Source organism: Mauremys reevesii, linkage group 9 (genome assembly GCF_016161935.1).
Source record: "Mauremys reevesii isolate NIE-2019 linkage group 9, ASM1616193v1, whole genome shotgun sequence".
In the NCBI taxonomy this organism is placed as follows: domain Eukaryota; kingdom Metazoa; phylum Chordata; order Testudines; family Geoemydidae; genus Mauremys; species Mauremys reevesii.
The window spans coordinates 77,087,853-77,111,155 of NC_052631.1; the positions used below are offsets into that span (position 1 = coordinate 77,087,853).

The following is a 23,303-nucleotide window of genomic DNA, read 5'->3' on the forward strand; positions in this document are numbered from 1 at the left end:
TGCAAGTATTGCAGCTGATAAGATCCTTTTTTCAGGGATCTTCAGTCCTCGTCTTCCTCCTCTCTATTAATAATATTTGGGTTATCATAGCGCCTAGAAGTTCACTGTGCTAGTTTCTGTACAAATACAGAATAAAAAGACTGTTCCTGCCTGAAAGGGCTTTCAGTGATGGAGGCCTTTTACTTCGTTAAAAAATACACATTGTTCATGTTTGTTAGAAGTAAAAGAGATGAGGTTCTTTTTCCAAGTGCCAGTTCTGTAAACTCAACCTGAGATCTGAAAGTCAAGCTGGCTTCGTTGCTGCTGATGCGTAATCAATAAAATCATATGTTCAATCCTATGTTTTTTCTTTGGAATCAGATATGTAATAGAGGGTAGACTTTCTCTTCTTGAACAGCAGTGGAAAGGTTATTTGAACCTTTTGTGCTTTTATGCCAGCAAGCTACATCCACACTAGTACTAAAATGGGGTTGATTGAAACAGTATTTAGAGTCTTGTTGAAAGCAAGTCTAACCTCAGTTTGATTTGTGGCATTTTTATACATGCATTTTACAAGTACGCTAGAGGAACCACACAGTTCTTAGAACAGTAATTTCCTTTTTTGTAGTCAAGACCACAGGGAACAGCTGTTCAGCAAGAAAGTGGTATTTTTGCATAACCAATTTTTCAGGGTCGAATCACTTTTTAAAACAATGGGCAATATTTTTTCCAGTAATACCTAGCCAAGTCAGAATAAGTTAAGGATGGCATTTCAGCCCGAACTCCAGATTTTCTGGTTTTCCATTGAGAGTTGGACAGCATCCATTCCTTTTGATATGGCCTGTTTATGTAGTATATATATTTAACTGCTAAAAAATCTAATCTTTGTCTTTTTCCCCCCAATAACAAAAGAGCGATTATCAACCTGGGAGTGGACGATCTTTGAGAAGAAACCAACGCAAACGCCAGCATGCCTACCAAACACGCTCCACCATTGAACACAATCAGCAGGGAGCAAGTCAAAATGCACGCACAAAGGACGAATCTGAAAGCTCCTCTGAGGTATGACACCTCAAATGATTGCTTCAATAGGTTCCTTGTTCATAGATTGTGTGGTTTGACTACAGATGTTCTCAAAATGGTGTTATCATTAAGACTTAGGCTTTTCTCTTCCTTTATGAAGAAGGATTTGATTCATATTGTTTTTAGGATTCATGCCATTATTTTATTAAATCAGTCTGGGAAGGAGATGAGCCATTTATTTCAGTGCCTAAATTGGCAGAAATATAAATATAAAAGTATTCAAATCTAGTTAAAAATGGATTGTTTTATGGACATCATCTGCTAGGAAGTCTTCAAGTGTTGTTGGGTTAATTTAATTGACCTGGACATTTGCTATTCTGGTGTTTCATGCAAATAAGAGACTTCATATTGCACGTGTATTGTAGATGTCACTAAGTAGGTTGGTTTCGTGTACATCTGTGCAGCAACTTTTAACGATACCGTGTTGGTGTTAGTGGTTGATATTGGTGAGAGTAAGGACTGAAAGTTTCACAGATTAAATGGAATTTCCTCTCAGCAAGGAAAGGGGAGCATGTAAAATAAGAAGACACATTATACATATTCTATGTATTCACTGCCTTCTCCTGCTCTAACTTAAAACTAAAATACATGTGAATTAAATTCTCAGTTAAAAGCTCACCACAGTTATCAGAATTCTGACGAGAAGAAAAAGCTTAGTATTAGATTGATTAATGGCCATACTTGTATATTAATGGATATATGTTTCAGATATTAGAAGTTAATACCTTTTAAGCTTTTAAGAAAGAAACCATTTTAAGTATTTTTTTATTTTATTTTAACATCCGATGATATGAAGTTCTTCCTCATGCATCTGCTTTTGCAACTCTCCACTGTAGGAGCCCTTTGCCTTGCAGACCACAAACCTTCAGTAGCAGCAAGAACCATTAAAGGCTATGTGCATCACCCCCTAAAAAATCAGGCTTTTCTTCTTCCACCTGTTCTTCAGAGACAACTTTGTGAGAGAGGAATGATGGTCACGTACCTGTAACTGGAATTCTCTGAATATATTTTGGGTCTGTAGATCTGCGATGACCACATCCAGCCTTTTCCTTTCCTGTGGATTTTGAGTCCGGTTTTCTGAGGTTGCAAGGACCTAAAGGACAGTTTTATAGGGGCGTGGAATTATATATATTGGTTCTAGAATGCTGCCAGGGTGGGTGCTGTCCCATGTCCTTAGTAGTTCATGCTACTATCAAAGGTGCAGTGGTTTGTGAGGGGAGTCATGTCGTGTAACTCCTCCTACATCACTCTGGAGAGACCTTTTTTTGAGAAGTTGAGTTACTGGTAAATAACTTTCCTTTGACAAATGACATCCAAGTGTTTTCATCATGACATTTTCAGGCGAATACAGTAGAACCTCAGAGATATTAACACTTTGGGAGTGGAGGTTATTCATAACTCTGAAACATTTGTAACTCTGAACAAAATGTTATGGTTGTTCTTTCAAAAGTTTACAGCTGAACATTAACTTAATACAGCTCTGAAACTTTACTATGCAGAAGAAGAATGCTGCTTTTAACCATCTTAATTTAAATTAAACAAGCACAGAAACAGTTTCCTTACTGTCAAATCTTTTTTTTTATACTTTCCTTCTTTTAGTAGTTTGTGTTTAACATAGTACTGTACTGTATTTGTGGTGGTTTTATTTTCTTTGTCTCTGCTGCTGCCTGATGGCATATTTCCTGTTCCAAGTGAGGTGTGTGATTGACTGGTCAGTTCATAACTCTGGACTACTACTGCATATATAATGTGAAACATACTACTGCATATATAATGTGAAAGAGAAAATATTTTGGTGAAAGTGTGGCAGCAGGAATAACAACACAACTCTTTTGTTTTTGATGCAGGAAGATGAAACAGTTGGCACAAGCGATGCCTCTGTGGACGACGCTGTAGCTGTGTGGCAAAGTGAAAGCAGTTCCAGGTAGCTTTTCCTGTCCTAAATATTTCTTCTTTGTCTAGTGATTATGTAGTCTTAGAAAGCCATACCGTGACGGCTGGTATTTCTGGAGCCATGACTGCAATATGGAAATGAGTATCTAGGACTTATTTCACTATAAAATAAGTAAATCTGTTACTCCTGTGAGAGATTAAGGTAAGGAGGAGAATTACACCTTGTTTAGTAGATTTTTGTGCTCTGCACTGCTCATCATTGAAGTTCACAGGCTCCATCACTCTGGACAGAATGTTTGTGTCTCTTTAACTAGTAAATATCATAGTGAAACTGACCAAGTAGTTATAAAAGTGTTAACAAAAGGTAAGTGCTTTTGTAAACACTTTTAAAGGCAGTGTGAAAGATCTGTACTTTCAAATGTTATTTAGTCTGAAGACTTTCTTCTTTTTTTCTTATCCTCTATACAGTTTTTTGTATTCTCTGTGCAAGATTAGGAGCTAGGATGAAGTAGATCTGCAAAATGAAGCGTTTTCATATTTGTGAGTCAGCTACCCAAAACACAAATGTTACTTGATTATTTGACTAGTGAAGTAATAGCATTGACACAGGATGTCTGCATTGTGCTAAAGTGGCCAAATCTGTTCTGCTCTCTGTAATGAATTTGTTAAAATATCTTCGTGCATAATTTTTTAGAATTTTTTAAAAAATACAATGCTTGGTGGTATACAATGCTACTATAGGCTAAAACTTTGGCAAATTCCAGTAATAAATCCATTCAGAATTGATGTGAAACCACGAAGGCAATAAAATATGTTCCTACAGCCTTCTGTGAATGAGTGGAATCATTACTATGATGCAAATGTTAAATATAATGCTGGCTTGTATATGAATTTGCAACTGAAATAGTATGCTGAAATAGCCTAAATTATGCACGATTTAGGCTTTCTATAGACTTCATGTGAATATAGTTCTAATCCTGCCAGCTGTCCTCTCAGCCACAGGAACTCACCTGCATGGAGCAGCATGGGGATGAGGCTTAGGACTGTATTGTTTGAAAGTCAGAGTTATGGTTTTCTTGACACCTTGTTTCTTAGCTTTTTACTTTGTAATATTTACAGTGATTCTTCAAGTGAATATTCTGACTGGACAGCAGATGCTGGAATTAATCTCCAGCCTCCAAAGAGACAAACCAGACAGGCGACTCGGAAGATCTGTAGTAGCTCTGAAGATGAAAACATGAAGGAAACTAAAGGATTGGAAGAGAAACGAAGGAAACCCAAACAGACTAGAAAAAAGGTTAGCTTTTTTTAATGGCTTTTTGGCTTTACGGCTATAAATCTTTCATAAATGGTTGTCTTCAAGTTAAATTTTTTTCATTAACAACTATATATGAAAGATGACTGACTGATAACACAGTAGTCACAGTTCACTTTAAAGTAGAACAGAATAGGATTCTGGATGTGTAACTTTGTTTTGCTATTGTTGTGTAGTGGTAATTTTGATATTTTAGTGATTTGTAATTAGGATGCTGAAAAGAACAGACTTTTTTATAAAAGAGCTAGGTTAGTGAGAGAGACCTTTATATTTACTCGCTACAGGCCAAGTTATTTTGTGTTTTCTGAATAACTGTGGCCAGAACCAGGCCCACATGAAGGACCTTTTTTGTCTGAGGATTTCCTTGGCTAGTGCAAAGCCAACACAGTACACTCCCTGCATAAGAGGAGGGATGTAGTGTTTTGAGGATTGGAGAGGTAGGGCCAGAACTCAGTTGTGCTCCAGCAGTCCCCACTGCTGCAACATCCCTTGGAGTCACCACAAATGAGAAGTAAGACAGAGCAGCCATTAATATGCTTTAACTTGCACCAGGGGCCAGTTCAGCTCCTAGCCAGCCTGAGGATCTTTGCCACAAAGGTGACTTGGAGCCACTTTTGTCTCACCTCTGCTGTGCCAAGCCATGCTCTGGAACAGCTGAGGAGTTAGTCCTTAGGTTCTCAAATTTTTCAGCTGTCTATTTTACTTTTACTCTTATGTATATATTGGGATGGAGAAGATGGAAAAGAGAAAAACAAGTGATTAGCACCTCCCTACATCTTTCCCTTTGTATAACTTCATCTCACAGGATAAATGTAAAGGGTCAGATTCACACCTGAAATGAGCCTATTGACTTTGAATTATGTCCCAAATAGACAGAACTACAAAGGGTTAGTGGAAAGGCTGAAACATTAAAGGAGTTATGTTAGTTCCATATTTTAAATGTTTTTATTATACGCTTCTCTTGAGGAATGTTTGGTTTTTGTCGAGGCAGATGTTTAGCATGCTGTTAGACCTGTTATTTATATATATATATATATAATCTTAAGAAATGAATTCTTTCCTTAGTCTGCCATTATATTGATGATGATGATGATGGGTGATCACTTGATCTTCTTGGAGACTTGGCATTTCAGGATTTGCTTTGCTTATAATATTTAATTAGCTTTGTTCTACATAATGACTTGTTCACATGCCTTGCCAATAGTAATTACAGCTTGTTCCCTAAAAGTAATGTAATTTGTTTAAGAAACCAAGTGGATTACTTTCGATGGAAGGTGAACCCAGTGAAGAATGGTTTGCACCCCAGTGGATCTTGGATACCATACCACGTCGTTCACCCTTTGTCCCACAAATGGGAGATGAGGTAATGTTGTGCATGTTCTCACTGACAGCAGCTGAAATTGCCTTAACTGGGGCCAATAAAGATGCTTCAGATGCCTAGATATAAAAATCCGGCTGCTCAGGAGGAATAAGAGTGTTTTTTCCAACAAAATAATCCTTATGGAAATAGCCTATAGAATTTAAGAGGAATGATCCTTGTTTGTAGATATCTTAACCCCATGGATCTACACATTCTCTTTTCTTTTCTTTTCTTTAAGATTATATATTTTAGGCAAGGCCATGAGGCTTATGTGCGGGCAGTAAGGAAGGCAAAAATTTACAATGTTAACATGCAAAAACAACCATGGAACAAAATGGAACTCAGGGTAAGTCAACTTAAAAAAAAAATACTTCCACGATCTGTGAATCATGTCATTAACTTCTGCATTAAAGTCAAATGTGAACAAATAAAAGAAAAATGCTGTTTAAAAATGTTGCTTTGCAAACCAAACTTTAAAGATTTTTTATGACATACACCAATCAATCAATCACTGATGGTGGGAACTCAGTAGGAGATTCAAGTTGAAGGACGATGTTTACCTAGAGTGGTATCTTCACTAACAAAAGTTAGACAATTGTAGTTTGAAATATTACCTTTTCTTGCATCCTAACTCATGTAGAACTAGCAACTCTCAAGTTGTTCATATAGTCACTTCAGCATTCTTAGAATGAATGAACATACAGCTACTGCTCATTGTTTCAGAACCTGAGAGTAACAAATAGGGGTCCCAACTATCTATCTATCTATATATAATCTCTCTATATATAATCTATAATAATAGATTATATATAGATAGATATAAAAAATTGTATCAGTGATGGCTGTTTGGGGCCAACTATGAGTCTTCAAAGGGGATGGGAAAGAACTTACTCCCCTTAAGTTACATCCACACTTGGAACTAGGGTGTGATTCCTAGCTCAACTAGACATACGTGTGCTGGTTATCACTGACATGTACACTAACAATAATATTGTACCTGTGGTGACATGAGCTTGCAGTCCCAAGAACATACCCATGGGATCCAGTTGGGTTTGTGCTCGGGAGAGATTAGCCTGTGCCACCGCTCACCACTGCCTGTGCTGCCACAACTACACTTCCGGTTTTGACATGCCCATTGGATGAGAGCTAGCACGAGCATTTCTTTGTGAGGTGGGACTCACGCCCCTAATCCCAAGTGCGGATGTAGCCTTAGAAAGGCATAATGCATCCAGGTATTGCCTCTCAAGTCCTGGCACTTCCAGAGGCATTCATTTAGCTCATGCTGAATCTTCTTTTTAAAAAGACCATACTTTGCTTCCCCTAGTGCTGCCTCCTGATGTGCAAAGGTTTGAGGTTGTGACCGTGGCCAGAGATGCCCACCTGGGGCCACTACTGCTTCTGGAAGACCAAATGCACTATCCCCAATACACTTTCCAGTGCAGTTAACCAAATTATGACCAGCCTTGTGGAATACGTTACCGGGGAGGAGTACCATGTACCCTCTCATCCTTCTTTGTTAGAGAGACCATTATGCTCTTGGATTTTTAGGAATGAAGCATATGACTGATAGAAGGATCTAGGCAGGAAGGAAGAAGTAATCTATAAATACATACCTTTCTTTGCACATATATACGTGTGAGTTTAAACATGAATATGCTGCTTTTAAACCCTAAACATTGATCCACACTGTGTTTTGATCATTAGGAACAAGAACTTGTGAAGACTGTAGGAATTAAATATGAAGTCGGACCTCCTACACTCTGCTGCTTGAAGCTTGCATTTCTAGATCCAATCTCAGGCAAAATGACAGGAGACTCTTTTTCCATTAAGTGAGTAACTGACTAAATCATTTCTCCAAAAAAAACAAATATTCTTACAAATTGTGTCTAGAATCCCTTTTTTTCTGATCTCCTTGCACTTGAAGGCTTCACATAAGCACTTGTCATTGCTGCAATGAACATGAAATAGTATTTGAAGACTAAAAAGATGGTCTATGGGATTCCATGAGAACAATTACTGTGGAAGCAGTATCTTGTTTAGAAATAATACTGTTTTCTGTTATTCATAGGTACCATGATATGCCAGATGTTATTGATTTCCTTGTGCTGCATCAGTTTTATAATGAAGCCAAAGAAAGGAACTGGCAGATTGGTAAGTACCGTTTTACCACATCCGTGTGTTTGGCATGCTGAATACCAGTATTGGACAGGATGCAATTCGTTGTCTTTATTCTAAACCTAAAATGTAAATATTTGCCCAGGTTTAATGAAAGAGGCACTTGTAAGTCATTGATTGTTCACTTTTAAATGTACTGGTTATTTTTCAAGTGCAGTCTTCTCTTTGAGAGCATTCTAACACACCTTTTGATGTAAACACTTTTATGTTTTATTTTCTAGCATTTAAACTTACTTAAAAAAAATTATAGTTTGTCATTTCTACAATTTACGTATTAATAATTTCTGATCATGACTGGTATGTTTGAATGCCAGAATGCTCAGATATGCTGGTGATAGGAGCCATATAAATACTCACACAGAATACAGTTGTGACTTTCAGAGAGACAGTCTGTACTTGTGATCCACCATCACCAAGTTAGCGGAGGCTGGTGTGCTGGTAAGATGATGTACTTGATCAGCATCAAATTATGTAAATTACACTGAATTGTCTAACTTCTACTACAGGGATCGGCAGCCTTTTGCACGTGGCCCACCAGGGTAAGCCTCCAGCAGGCCGGGACGGTTTGTTCACCTGCTGCGTCCGCATGTTCGGCTGATCGCAGCTCCCGTTGGCCACAGTTTGCCGCTCCAGGCCAATGGGGGCTGTGGGAAGCAGTGCAGGCCGAGGGATGTGTTGGCTGCCGCTTTCTGCAGCCCCATTGTCCTGGGACGGCGAACCGCAGCCAGTGGGAGCCACGATCAGCCAAACCTGCGGACGCGGCAGGTAAAGAAACCGGCCTGGCCCCCCCCAGGGGGCTTACCCTGGTGGGCCACATGCCAAAGGTTGCCGATCCCTGTTCTACTATATGATAATGATTGATTCTTTATGCCACCATTGGAAGCTGTGCTTTCAGCAGCAAGGTGACTAACACAGCAGCAGTAGTTGGAGAGGAAGAGAAATGTTATAATATTGGAGGAGAAAGTCAATAGGTCCATAATGACTAGAAGAATCTGTGGCTAGGTTGTGGTCTGAGGCTAGGGGAAATCTGCTGTCAATCTCCAGCAATGTAAAGATGCTCTCCTTTGGTCTTTTTTGGCCCCTGTATGCTGTTGTGATGAAGGGGGTAGACATACAGACTCTTGTAAATTATTTACTTTATGATATAAGTAAGGTGTTTTGCTGTTACATAAGAAATGGATACATTATTATCTGCATTACTCCATTGCTAAATGTAACTTTTTAAAAAAATGTTTTTTTTAATTACAGGGGATAGGTTTCGCAGTATAATAGACGATGCTTGGTGGTTTGGAATGGTGGAGAGTCAGCAGCCTTTCCAGGCAGAATATCCTGATAGTTCCTTCCAGTGCTACAGCGTTCAGTAAGGATTACTATAGTTGCAGTATATCAGATATATCTAAGCATTTATGGGTCTCTTCTCCTCTGCGTATTTATATGTAATTTACATGTGTGCGTCAAGGAAAAAAAAATTAGGTGAACAGCCCACCTTTCTTTCTGACCTGCCTACTCCCAAAACTATAATTTAGCACTAAAATCCCAATTTGATATGAATTAGAGCCCCAGACAACTACACTGAGTTCCTGGTTCTTGTTACACTGGAATTGCCTTACCAGATCAAACTGTGGTCTTTCTCGTCCAGTATCCCATTTCTGACAGCAGCACTAAATGCTTCGGAAGAAGGTTCAAGAAACCATGCAGTGTGAGTCATGAAATAACCTGCTCATAGGGAAGGTTTCATTCTTACTCTGGCCAATGGTTGTCTTTTATGCGCTGGAGCATGAGGCTTTAAATGTTTTTAATAAATTAATCCTATCTAATGTAACTGTGACGTTCTCGTTGTCTACAAAAATGTAGAATTCCCTTTCTGAATCCTACTCAGCTTTAGCCTCACTGATCATGTGACAGTGAGTTCCACAGTTGAATTATGTTGTCTTTTTAAAAGTTTATTTTTATTAGTTTTTAACTTTGCCTTTCAATTTCATTGACTGTCCCTTAATTTTATTATAAGGGTAAATAGGAACACCTGATTCCCTCTGTATACCATTCATTATGTTGTATACATCTATGTCTCCTTTTTATTAGTCTTCTTTCTAACAAGTCCCAGTCTTTGTAATTGTTTCTCATATGGAAGTCTTTCTCTGCATCTAATAAATTTCATCACCTGTCTCTGGACCCCTTCTTTTTCTGTTATCTCTTTTGAGATGGGGCGACCAGATGAGGGCATACTATTGATTTGTATTATGGCATGATAATACTGACAGTATTATTGTCTATTCCATCCATTTATGCGTAACGTTTTGTTTGCTGCACATGCAGCAGATGCATTTCAGTGTTTAAAAATGTAATATAATGAACATTGAAAATAATAATTTGAACTATTCATATACACTGGTGAATTCTGTGACAACTCAGGCTTTTAACCTGAATAGTTACAGTTAATTTGAAACCCAGTAATGTGTGTAAATAGTTCAGATTTGTCCTTCAATGTGCATTATCTTGCATTTGTCAACACTGAATTTCATTTAATGTTGTGCTGCCCATTGGCCTGGTTCTGTTGGATCCTTCTAGTGCAGGGGCAGGCAAACTTTTTGGCCTGAGGGTCGCATCGGGTTTCAGAAATTGTATGGAGGGCCACTTAGGGGAGGCTGTGCCTCCTCAAATAGCCAGGCTGTTCCAGCCCTGGTCCCTATCCAACCCCTCCTGCTTCTTGCCCCCTGATGCCCCCCCCCGCCCCTGGGACTCCTGCCCCATCCATTTCCCCCCCCCCATTCCCTGATGACCCATCTGGGACCCCTGCCCCATCCACCACCCCCCAGTCTCTGTCCCCTGACTGCCCCCAGAACCCCCACCCCAACAGCCCCCATTGTCCCATCCAATCCCTCCTCTCATTCCTGACTGCCCCCCTGGAACCTCTGCCCATCCAACCACCCCTTCTCCCTGTCCCCTGACCGCCCCCGGAAACCCTGCCCTTGACTGCCCCCTGCCGCCCCATCCAACCCCCCCTCCTTCCTGACTGTCCCTCGGGACTCCTGCCCCAATTCAACCTCCCTGTTCCCTGTCCTCTGACCACTCCAACCCCTATCCACACCCCTGCCTCCTGACCACCACCCTGAACTCTATCCAACCCCCCCACCCCCTTACCGCGCTGCCTGGAGCACCGGTGGCTGGCAGCGCTACAGCCACGCCACCGTGCAGCACAGAGCACTGGGTCAGGCCAGGCTCTGCAGCTTCGCTGCCCCAGGAGCTCGTAGCCTCCTGGGCCAGGAGCTCAGGGGCCTGCGGGCCGTAGTTTGCCCACCTCTGTTCTAGTGTTTCTCAGTCTTCTTTAGTTTTAACTAACATCATTTTGAGTCATCTGCAATTTGTGTCACCTAATTGTTTCCACACTTTTTCAGGTCATTGCTAAATATATGTGTAAAATAGCCGTCCTAGTGTGGTTCTTTGGGACATCCTACTGTTAATGTTTTGTCACACTGAAAAACAAGGATTTGTCCCTATGGTGGCTTTTTTGGGGTTGGGGTGGGGTGGGGGGTTGTGGTGTTAGCCAGTTGCTAGTGTATGGCAGGACTGTGCCTTGTCCCATGACAAAATAGTTCCTTAATAGCCTCCTGTTTAGTCAAAGGATTCGTTTAAAAGTTCAAATAAATAAAATCAACCATTTTTCCATTATCCCACCCTCTTGTCGACTTGTTCAAAGTGTGCTACCGAATTGGAGAAGCACGATTTTCTGTTACAAAAGCTGTGCAGGTTTCTTCCTTGCATATCACTGTTCATGTAGCAGTAGTAAGCAAAATACTATGTCGTTCTGGAGCGCTACTGGGATTCTCAAAAGTGATCTGTAGCTATTATATTACAGCCTTTTCTGGTAGATATCATCTGACAAAAACATTTGTTAAAAACATTAATCACTGGTTGCAAAAATGTTTTGACTCTTTTTCCTCGTGATGGTAGTTACTGTTTTACAGCAATCAATCTTCCCAAACATTAGGTTTTATTAATTGTTGTCATTGCTAAGGCAGATACGTTGCTGAGATTTGACCACTACTCTGTGTATTAGAAATGGGCTTGAAGAAAAACCCTGGATCTAAATATCCCCAATCATAATGGAAGCTGAGATCCACTTGTGACTCCGGCCCATCTCTAATATTCTTCTGGGAAGATCACACTGCCATTTTATTTCAAGTCTCTTTTGGAAGAAATTTTACACCCTATGTGCATCAATGAAAATAGGTAAAAATTAAATATTTGCATGTAAGTAATATGGTTTTCATTTGTTTTAAATAGCTGGGACAACAACGAAAGAGAAAAGATGAGTCCATGGGACATGGAACCAGTTCCAGAAGGAAGTAAATATGCTTTTGAATTCATTATACACCGCTACCCCACTATAACATGACCCGATATAACACGAATTTGGATATAACGCGGTAAAGCAGCACTCGGGGGGGGGGGGGGGGCGCTGTGGACTCTGGTGGATCAAAGCAAGTTTGATATAACGCAGTTTGACCTATAACGCAGTAAGATTTTTTTGGCTCCCGAGGACAGAGTTATATCGAGGTAGAGGTGTAATTTCCATGTCAGTACGATTATAGCAGGATGGCATTAATGGCTCACTGTTTTTGAATTCTTCACATTTCTTTTAGCTGCTTATCCAGACGAGGTTGGTGCTGGAGTTCCCGTGTCCCCAGAGGAACTGACATCTCTGCTGTATAAACCCCAAGAAGGAGAATGGGGGGCCCATTCCAGAGATGAAGAATGTGAACGAGTTATTAGGGGAATTGATTATCTTCTGACCCTTGGTATGTTGGGCATGAAATAAATTACAGGAGCATCAAGAAAATCAGCATGATGCCAAATGACTCTTTGGGGGGAAAATTTACTTAACAAAAAACCATTGGAAATAGCCTCTTATTCCTCTAGGTACCCTTTGCAGGCACACTTTCATCTTTATACGGTTTGATCCTGCTCCCATTCATGTCTAATGATAGCAAGCGAGCTAGACTGAGTCCCTCATGAACAAAATATAATTAGTTTTAACTAGTCTTGGTATGAAACTATTTTATTTAAATGTTGTTAAATAAGGAAGGAATCTAGTTTACAGTTTCTGATGTTGGACACCCCTACTTCAAAGTTTGTATGAGATGGCAGTTTTCAGCAACAGCTACTGGCATTGAAATCTCAAATACAGTTTTTAACTAAAAATGCATTTTTTTAAATATAGTAGTTCATACAAGGGGAAATTCATTTTCATCCCGTGGGCATTCAGAATGGCTCGCTGAGCAACATGACTGTAGATATATTTATCGTTGGGCCAATGATTGCTGGATTTTTCTTTTTATGAGGGATCTAATTGTGGTGTTATCATACGGCCAGGGCTGTCATCTGCGGAGCCTCACTGATTCTGATCTTTTTGTTTTTAGATATTTCTAACCCCTTTGCTGTTCCAGTGGACCTTAGTGCCTATCCCATGTATTGCACTGTAGTTGCTTACCCAACTGACCTCACCACAATCAGGAGGAGACTTGAAAACAGATTTTATAGGTCAGTTTGATTTGTATCTCATTTAAATTCCTGTGTATTTTATCATGTATCCCACTAGAACAGGGGTTCTCAAACTTCATTGCACTGTGATCCCCTTTGGACAATAAAAATTACTACACGACCCCAGAACGGGGGAACTGAAGCCTGAGCCAGCCCTTGGGCTTTGGTCACGGTTCACAGCAAGTCCAAGCCAGCCTTTGGGGTCCCAACCCACAGTTTGAGAACCACTGCACTAGAATGATCTGCTGAGCTGAATGTATTGCAACTCAACAAATTAACTTCAGTGACTATTATCACTTACTGTAATCAGTGTCCTCAGCGGGTCTATAGCATAAGACCATACCATACCCCATCTTCAAAAAATAGGTCTTGATAATTTTTTTTATTTTTTTTATTTTTTTTTGGCATATTGCAAAAACAAAACCAGATTTCTGGATCTTGATCTCTTTCCTGAATCTGAGACATCTGCCTTGTGTCTTCCATCCTGCAAATATTGGAGGCAGTTCAGACTTGCTTGATCACGCCTCTTCTTGCTCTTGCACCCGATTCTTTCTCTGCAGTGCAGCAAACTTAGAGGCAGTTCAATATTCCTGCCTTCATGTAGTAGCATCTCAACATTTTGAGCTGATTTTGGGGCAGCAGCAAATAATATCTTTGTTAGCCCCATCTCCTTTCCCTCGGAGGACAAACATTTACCATCGGGACCACTCAGCCATGTTCCTTCACTGCATTTGTTTCCACCTGGGGTAATTCCTTTCATTGTTGATTGTGGCATGTGAGTTCCCTTACCATGTAATAGGCCATGGAGCCTGCCACTGCCAACCTGGCACGTACCAGACATCCTGGCCATCTGCAGAGAGGCTTTGTGTCTTAGTGCTGGGCTTGCAGGGATTACCTCTTTTCTAACAAAGTTTTTTATGGCACCAAAGGAAAGTAACATTTTTCTTTCCTTTCCTTCCCCCACTCAGGAGAATCTCAGCATTGATGTGGGAGGTTCGATACATCGAGCATAATGCTAGGACTTTCAATGAGCCAGATAGTCCTATAGTTAAAGCCGCCAAAATTGTAACGGATGTCTTACTTCGCTATATTGGGTGAGTACTTTGTGTTTCCTTAGGCCAGCATTTCTGGGTTTCTAAACCAGTTCTAAAATGTATTTTGACTTGTCCTGTTGCCCTGCAGGGATCAGAGTTGTACTGATATATTGGATATATATAATAAAGTGAAAGCAGAAGATCTAAGCAGTACTGATGAAGAGGAGGAGGTAAGAGCAGTAAGCATGATCATCAGAAGCATAATTAGCTCTTTTTTATTCAATAGATGGATGGAGTTTAAAGATTGTTATGGTTTTTTTTACATGTTGTCACTTTGGGGTTTGATACAAGAATGGTTGTTATGTAGTTTGTGTTGCATGGTCTTGGATGATAAACTCTCCTCATTTAGTAAGATTGATTCTTTGAAGTCTGGCTAGCTATCTGAATCTTTCCAGAGTGCCTGAGTTTCACAGAGGAAATGCATGAGGTAATGTAATATTATATTATTCACTCCAAAGAAACCAGGTGGACAGTCATCTCTCTGCAATCTGTCCACCTTCCAAGTGGCACCATAGTGGATTTTGTCTATTGAGACTTTACTTTTTTTTCATTTCTTGGTTTTGCCTTGTAAAGATGACTGACAGACAGAAACTGCTCCAAAGTTTAACACAATTGTCCTGTTTTTATCTATTTAAAAAATGCAGTTTTCAAGAATATTACAGTGTAGCAGTTTCCATTGTGATGTGGTGACTGCCAATAGCTAGAACGTCTCAGTTTTGCCTTTAGTTCTTTCAGGCTCTGGTGTATGCGCCATTGACAATGGGATACATTTATGATGGTCATTTGCATCCACCCTCTCCAACCCCCTTTCCCCAATATATCTATTATTCAAATCTTTGAATGAAAACTGATTGCTGGATGAACATCTGTACCAAATGAATAAACATCACACATCATTCATAGCTTTTTATAACAGACCAGAATGAATACAGTGGAATGATTGTGTTTGAGGGTAAGAAAGGAGTGGTTGTTACGTTTGTCCTAATCACTATTGTTGTGAATGCAAATTTTTTTTCCTCTAAGCGTGAGCAGGTTGGGGGAAGGAGTTGACAGGCCTGGTGGGGGAAACTCAGTTTTCCCCACCCTCTGGCACCACGCAGCTCACCCAGAAAAGAGAATACAGCATAGGCCTGTATTAGCTTTCTATGAAGCCCTCTCTGCAGTGAGGATTTTCCTTTGAGGGAGGTCCCTGGGTGCAGCTGCAGTTACGGTGAATCCTTGACAGTAATGCTGCTCACTAGAATTGCTGGGACTGGTGTCGGAGCCACTCATCCACACAGATGCTGCTGGCCTCCTACAGATACCCTGGGATCCACATTTACTTGGCAAACCTCGTGGCTTATTGCTCAGGGCAGCAAATCCTACTTCTCCCCAGCAGAACAATGTGAGAATCTCCACAAGGGCTCACCATGGAGTTTTCCACCCTGTAAGCTTCCTCCCATGGTTTTTTTTTGTTTGTTTGTTTGTTTTGTTTTTTTGGTGGAAAGAAGGGGACTGTCAATCAGGACTTTCATGTTTAAATGTTTAGCTTCATTGAAAAAGTCCAGCGTAAGTGTAGTGTGCTAGACATGTTTGTAAATATTAGTAATGTAAAAAGCACAAAACATCTCTGAATTTTCTCTTTCCTCACAAATGTGGGATAAATAATTTTAATAAAATATGTTTTGTTGCATATTTTTGTAGTACAATACTCTTGCATTTTACCTGTCAAGTAAGGTGTTTTTCTGTTTGTGCTCCTGCGCTATTTCTTGTTCTAGTAACCTGTATGTAACTAAATGAATAGAGACTTCTTTAAAAATAAGAGAGCACTGAACATACATTGTATATTCTCTTTGGGGTCTTACAAGACTCTACCTCGTCCATCCATCCATTTTAATTTTTGTATTTATATCTATATGGATATATTTATATACACGCGCACACATCAGAAACAAACTCATGCTCCAATACATCTGTTAGTCTATAAGGTGCTAAAGGACTCTTTGTTGCTTTAAACTCAGGGAGTTGAAGCAGCTTTTCTGTTTAAAGATACTAAAATATAAAAAGTGAAAGTTCTAGTAAAAAAAAACAAACCCTCTAGTTTTACTTAAATCATTTTTTTTTATTGCAATCTTACCCAACATGTTTATTCTCACAGTAATAGTTTGGTTTTGTTCTTTGTGTTCATGCTAACATTTGTTTGAGCGTAATCATTACTGTTTCCTTTAGGTGGCAGAAGTAGATGTAGATTCAGATGGGCCTGGAACTTCATCTGGGAAAAGAAGAGTGAGTAAATAACTTATCTGTGTCCAGTTTATGCTGCAGGAGTTGGGTTGGTCCACGAAATTAACAGCCCTCACTTAGGGCCTAATCCTGCAAAAATTTAACTTTTCACAGGCCATTGTCAGTCAGACTGCTTGTACATATTAAGTTTCAGCACATGTGTAAGTGTTGGCAGAATCAGGACCTTATATTACTTATAGAAATAATTTGATGATTGCTTAGTGGCTGTTACTGTCCTGATGCTTTGTAAATCTGTACAAGAGCATTAACCAACAATATACAAGTTGCTTGTGCTTCTTCAGTCATGGAAGTGGACAGAAAAATATTGAATTTTTTTACTTTATAAATACATACTATTACTAAATTAATGACCATGGAAGGCTGCCTGTATTACATGTAATAGATAAAAGTTTAACTTTCAAAAAGCAATTATTTTCCCATGGTAATTAATGAGCAACTTTCCCTTAAGCCAGTAAGGCATTGTGGCCTTTCTGAAATATACAAAGCTCTGAACCACAGCTCTTGGCAACTAAAATGTTGTATGGATATTGAGTTGGGTATTTTTATATTATTAAAAGAGAAAATGCATTCTTCAGTAAATTGCATAGTCCATATTGTTATATCACTCAAATTTTGTTGCATGTTTTTAGTTATGGATTTCAATTTTGAACCATTCTCTGAGCACATTGATAGTAATTTAAAGCCAAGACCAGTAGATACGAAAACCTGTACACTTTAAAAGTTATTAAAATACAACTTTTATTTTGTTCCCTTAAAATCTTCAGGTAAGACGACCAATAAAAAGGCAGCCCTTCAAAGCAAGCCCTGATGCTTGGAAAGAACAGTGCAAGCAGTTGTTAAGCCTAATATATGAACGTGAGGACTCCGAGCCTTTTAGACAGCCAGTTGATCTCTTCTCCTATCCTGTAAATATATTTCTACTTTCTGTAATTAAAAATCATTCTTATCATAATATTTCAGTCTTTTAAGAATTCATATATTTTTCATGCTGCTGGATACATTACTGAGCTCCTCTTTGTCAGTCACAGTCTGTCGTCTTTCATGAGTGCTAAATTAATTCCCTCTGAGAAAATGAGGGACCCATAGCCTTGGATTGAGCTGGAATAGGGCCACCTTCTTCAGAGAGCTCAGCCAGTGCACTTCAGACTCTCCTGTCGTTCCTACATCTCATGATCTCTTGAGCAGAGACTGCCAGACACATTCTGTTAGTGCTATTTGAATGGAGAAACATGGATTAGCCCATTAAACTCATTTTCACCTCTGATGGAATGTGAACCCTTGAGTGCCAGCAAATCCCCTTGGAATCTGTAAATATGAGTCTTGTAGCTAGAAGATTTAAGTTTAGTCTAAAACAGAGTTTGTGAAACAATTTGATTATTTTGTGGGTTAGGATAAATTTGAGAGCTATTGGACTGTACAGGGACATGAAGCAAAACACATGTAATGTTTACTTAACCGGTTCATGGCAGCTAGTGATAACTTTACCTAGTTGTTAATATTACATACGTTATTTTTGTAGGACTATCGAGATATTGTAGACACTCCGATGGATTTCAGCACTGTGAAAGAAACTTTGGAAGCAGGAAATTACACCAATCCTCTGGAATTTTACAAGGATATTCGCTTAATATTCTGCAACTCTAAAGCTTACACACCTAATAAAAAGTCACGGGTAAGTGATTAAAATGTGGATACGTGACATCTCAGGCCATTTCTGCTAAGATCTTCAATCACAATTTCATATAAGGAATGAATGGCACGTGGAATGTGCAGATGGAGGTCGTAGCATGATATTTTAAAATATAAATGAACAGTGTTTGTCATTTTAAGGACCTAGGATAATAAATCCCCTTTGCAAAGCCCTCCCAGAACATGCTTCAGGTGACTGTCTCAGTTTCTTGAAAACTTTCAGGCATAACATTCAGAGATACTGTAGTTATAGTCTAGATCAGTGGTTCTCAAACTATGTACCATTGTGGGCCGCATATGCAGCAGGCTGTGGTATGTGGGCCGCATCCCCACCCTATATATACTACCTGTATGGATCTTAGGATGTCACATGGGCTGCAGCGCTGTGCTGATTGGGCCGTGGGTTGAGAACTACTGATCTAGATACTATAGATATAACTTTTAGATAATGTTTTCACCTCTTAGCTCATAGAGCCGAGAAGCATGGCAGTGAGTTGGCGAGCCTGGGTCAACTGACTTGGGCTCACACTGTGGGGCTAAAAATAGTAGTGTTAATACTATATATATCTGGAACATCATCGTTGTTGTAAAGTTACCCAGACTGGCAGGTGTAGTTACTAAAACTAATTTTAATTCATCTGTTGACACTGTCTAAAGTTGGAGCTGTTTTTGTTCTGGTAATATATGCGAGAGCTGAAAGTCAGTAATGTTACTGTGATTCCAGAAGCCAAGCAAAACCAATGTAGGCATGACCGTTAGTAATGCAGGAAAATAATGCATATTTGAAAAACAGTGCCCTTGGCCTGGCACACTCATTTAATGCCACCATTTAACATACTTGGAACGAATGCCGGTTTCCATTTCAGGTACCGCTGCCATGTAGGTAATGGAATGTGCATCAGGTATTAAGAATGAAACATGTTTGGGGCTAGATTGGGCTGAGTATTGGGTGGCAGATAGCTACACTGTCCCGCGCTGAGCATGTGGAATGGGCTGTGACTCAGGGTGGTCTACACAGAGAAAAAGCCCACAGTAGCTAGTGCTATAAATGTAGTGCTCTTGTGTGCATTAGCTTAATGCACTTTGGAAGAGCATTAAGCTAAACCTCCCAAGGGCACACTTGGAGTGCAGTATGAGTGTCTACATGGGCAGTTAGAGTGGAATAACTAGTGCAGTGGTTCCCAAACTTGTTCTGTCGCTTGTGCAGGGAAAGCCCCTGGCGGGCCAGGTCCGTTTGTTTACCTGCTGCTTCTGCAGGTTCGGCTGATCATGGCTCCCAGTAGCCACAGTTCACTGCTACAGGCCAATGGGAGCTGCTGGAAGTGGCGGCTAGTATGTCCCTCAGCCCACGCCACTTCTAGCAGCTCCCATTGGCTGGGAGCCACGATCAGCCGAACCTGCGGATGTGGCAGGTACACAAATCAGCCCAGCCCACCAGGGGCTTTCCCTGCACAAGCGGTGGAACAAGTTTGGAAACCAATGACCTAGTGCACTTTGAATTCACACCCTACCTTAACGTGCACTAACTTCCCCATGTAGACAAGCCCTTAGAGTCTCAAGTGTTCTCCTCTTTGTTCTGGGGTGGAGGAAATTACTTTCCCCTTTTTTGGGGTAAAGCTCCCCCCACCTCCATACAATCTGCTAGCCACTGTATATGGAGGTAAAGCCATGGCTTCTTCCACTCTCATCCCCTTGCTCTCCACTCACTCACAGTAGGGGAGTATCAGATGTACAGTCCCTGCCCTTCCCTCTTCGTGCCGGAGGCATGACCCAAGCAGCGCTAACTTGGCTGCTCAGAGGGTGAGATGCCTTGGCTGTACTTACAGTGAACTTACCAGGCTTCTCTCTCAGCTGTATTGGGGCTAATAAAATAATCTATCCTTTAATTAAATAGGCGAAACTTGACTTCATGCCAAAAAAGAAAAGAAAAAATGATGTTTAACTTCACTTGAGACTTCGGGAGGTTTAATGAATTGTTTTCATCCTTTCTTATTAGGGGTACCCCCTAACTTGTTTGTCTAGTTTGTCATCTATTTGGTTTGTACAGTAAATAAGATTGATTATATTTTAAGACCATAAACTCTGAAATACTTCATTCTTGATTTCTATAGCTAGAATACAGATGACTTCCTTATACTAGTACATGTGTTATGATCTTTCCAGTTGTCTGTCAGTATGGATTTTGCTTTTGGAATATTGAGGTTGATATATTTCTGTGAATCTTTATGACATTATTATGCTTGGAATTGATCTCCACAAGTTAGAGGAATCAGTAAATATGGCCATAATTTCTTTCTCCAGATCTATAGCATGACGCTTAGACTATCTGCCTTATTTGAAAATCATATTAAAAACATCATCTCTGCATACAAGTTGGCCATGCAGTGTCGGAAGAGGAATAGGCCACGCTATCGAAAGCGACTAAGGAGCAGTAGTAGTTCGCCATCTAGTAGCAGAGCATCCAGGTAACTTAATAATGAAACTCTCTATCTGCATTGTGACAGGGTAGATCACAGAACCGCCCTCCGCCCCCGAGAGCTGCCACCCGATGTGCCAAGACTACTTCTACCCCTGCTTTCCCTGCCAGCTCAGGACTCCAGCACCCTGTCTTGCTGAGCCAGACACTCCCGTCTGCTCCAACAAAGACCCACGGTCTGAATTACTTATTCCAAAGCTGCAGGTTTACCTGAAAGCAGCTCACAGAAGTGTGCTTGTCTTTAGCACTCAGATGCCCAACTCCCAATGGCGTCTAAACCCAAATAAATCCATTTTACCCTGTATAAAGCTTATGCAGGGTAAACTCATAAATTGTTTGCCCTCTATAACACTGATAGAGAGAGATGCACAGTTGTTTGCTCCCCCAGGTAGTAATACACACTCTGAGTTAATCAATAAGTAAAAAGTGATTTTACTAAATCCAAGTAGTACCAGACAGAACAAAGTAAGTCACCAAGCAAAATAAAATAAAATGTGCAAATCTATGTTTAATCAAACTGAATACAGATAATCTCACCCTTAGAGATGCTTCAGTAAGTTTTTTTCCTCAGACTGGACACCTTCCAGGCCTGGGCACAATTCTTTCCCCTGGTACAGCTCTTGTTCCAGCTCAGGTGGTAGCTAGGGGATTCTTCATGATGGCTCCTCTCTCCTTTGTTCTGTTCCACCCCTTTATATATCTTTTGCATAAGGCGGGAATTCTTTGTCCCTCTCTGGGTTCCTACCCACTCTTTCTCAATGGAAAAGCACCAGGTTAAAGATGGATTCCAGTTCAGGTGATATGATCACATGTCACTGCAAGACTTCATTGCCCACTTGCCAGCACACAGGTATACAGGAAGACTTACAGGTAAAACACAGCCATCTGCACACAATGGTCCTAGTTAACGGGAGTCATCAAGATTCCAAACCACCATTTAATGGCCCACACTTTGCATAATTACAATAGGCCCTCAGAGTTACATTTCACATTTCTAGTTTCAGATACAAGAACGATACATTTATACAAATAGGATGAACACACTCAGTAGATTCTAAGCTTTGTAATGATACCTTACAAGAGATCTTTTGTGTGAAGCATATTCCAGTTACACTATGTTCACTCATTAGCATATTTATATAAAATTATATAGACTGCAATGTCACATGCATATTTTGAAATCCTCTGTTTTAGGGGGGAATAAATGTTCAGATAAGAAGGCAGTAACAATATGGCTTATTTTATAGTACAGTCTCTCCTGTGAGTGACCAGATTGTGAGATTAAACACTGGAACTCGTGCGTAATCCTAGCAAGGGGAGCGGTGCTTTATAAACGTGTGAAAGGAGCTGTATAAAAGCCATATTAATTTCTATTACACATTAACAAAGCAAACTGTATGTTCCTTTTAGGAAAGCAAGATAAAATCTTGTTCTTGAACAGCTGTATTCCTTTAATAAATTCACCAATATTTTTTTCTCTATTATATATTTTAGAGTACTACGACTATGTAATCTTTGAGATAGAAAATCAGATGCTCCATGTTACATTTAAATATCACACTTACACTGATAACCTGGTAACAGTGTTTATATGTGTTTTTGTTTTTTAAATCCTTTTGCATTAACATTTGTATATTTTTGGGGATGTTTCATATCTTCAGCCCTAAAGGGAAACAGAAACAAGTGAAGATGCAACCTAAAATCAACCAGAATACCTCACTGCCTTTGACTAGGACTAGCTCTTCAGTTTCATCTCATGGTAAGTAGAATAAAAAATGGTGTACATGGCAGAACCAAATTCTGAAAACACAGGAGTGCCTAAAGTATTTCCACTGCTGCTTTCTAATAACTGCAATATGAAGAAAAGCTCAGGGGTATTTATTGCTGATCTTAAACAAACTCGTTGTATTCATCTATTAAAGGCTAGTATCTAATTGCTGTATAATTAAAGATTTTGGTTATGTAACTATGTTTGGCATAGATTACATGCAAACTAGATACATCCCTCAAGTTCTTGGTAAGTTACTAGTGTATCAAAAATTTGGTTTCCTCTGCATTAATTAAAGAAAAGATTGAGCCATTTTGGACCTGTGAAATCTGATTGTTTGCACAGTGCCCTAGCACATCAGTATAAGGAGAGATTAAGGAAATCGTTTGAGGTTTATGCTGTCCTGTTTTAAGTTTCAGATACTACAGAGGAGGCTCTGGGTTCAGCCATTGGTGAAGAAACTGAAGGCCAACCATCCTCATCTGGGTTAAATACACAGAACCGAAGTGGAAATAACATTGATCCAGGGAAAAATAGACTAGTCAGGAGTAAATCCACACCAGTTAAACAAGGTTGGAAGTTATATGCTTTCTTTGGATGACTAATTTTACTAGAAAAGAAATCTGCTTCTGGGATCTATGAACTAC

At 39.9% G+C, this 23,303-nt stretch overlaps 1 protein-coding gene across 4 annotated transcripts in view; it reads left to right on the forward strand.

Moving 5' to 3' along the window:
• BRWD3 (bromodomain and WD repeat domain containing 3) overlaps window positions 1-23,303 on the forward strand; it is an 89,088-nt gene that overhangs the window by 55,013 nt on the left and 10,772 nt on the right. For 2 of the 4 annotated variants that reach the window (XM_039488407.1, XM_039488411.1), the window contains 20 exons: window positions 892-1,041; window positions 2,910-2,986; window positions 4,075-4,252; window positions 5,517-5,633; window positions 5,869-5,976; window positions 7,335-7,459; window positions 7,699-7,781; window positions 9,054-9,165; window positions 12,090-12,151; window positions 12,449-12,604; window positions 13,226-13,346; window positions 14,315-14,440; window positions 14,529-14,610; window positions 15,741-15,866; window positions 16,649-16,705; window positions 17,488-17,628; window positions 18,243-18,395; window positions 20,714-20,877; window positions 22,550-22,647; window positions 23,070-23,228. In XM_039488407.1, the coding sequence (XP_039344341.1) occupies window positions 892-1,041; window positions 2,910-2,986; window positions 4,075-4,252; window positions 5,517-5,633; window positions 5,869-5,976; window positions 7,335-7,459; window positions 7,699-7,781; window positions 9,054-9,165; window positions 12,090-12,151; window positions 12,449-12,604; window positions 13,226-13,346; window positions 14,315-14,440; window positions 14,529-14,610; window positions 15,741-15,866; window positions 16,649-16,705; window positions 17,488-17,628; window positions 18,243-18,395; window positions 20,714-20,877; window positions 22,550-22,647; window positions 23,070-23,228 (2,395 nt within the window). The remainder of the gene's footprint in view (window positions 1-891; window positions 1,042-2,909; window positions 2,987-4,074; window positions 4,253-5,516; window positions 5,634-5,868; window positions 5,977-7,334; window positions 7,460-7,698; window positions 7,782-9,053; window positions 9,166-12,089; window positions 12,152-12,448; window positions 12,605-13,225; window positions 13,347-14,314; window positions 14,441-14,528; window positions 14,611-15,740; window positions 15,867-16,648; window positions 16,706-17,487; window positions 17,629-18,242; window positions 18,396-20,713; window positions 20,878-22,549; window positions 22,648-23,069; window positions 23,229-23,303) is intronic. The other 2 variants (XM_039488409.1, XM_039488410.1) reach the window with 2 other exon arrangements.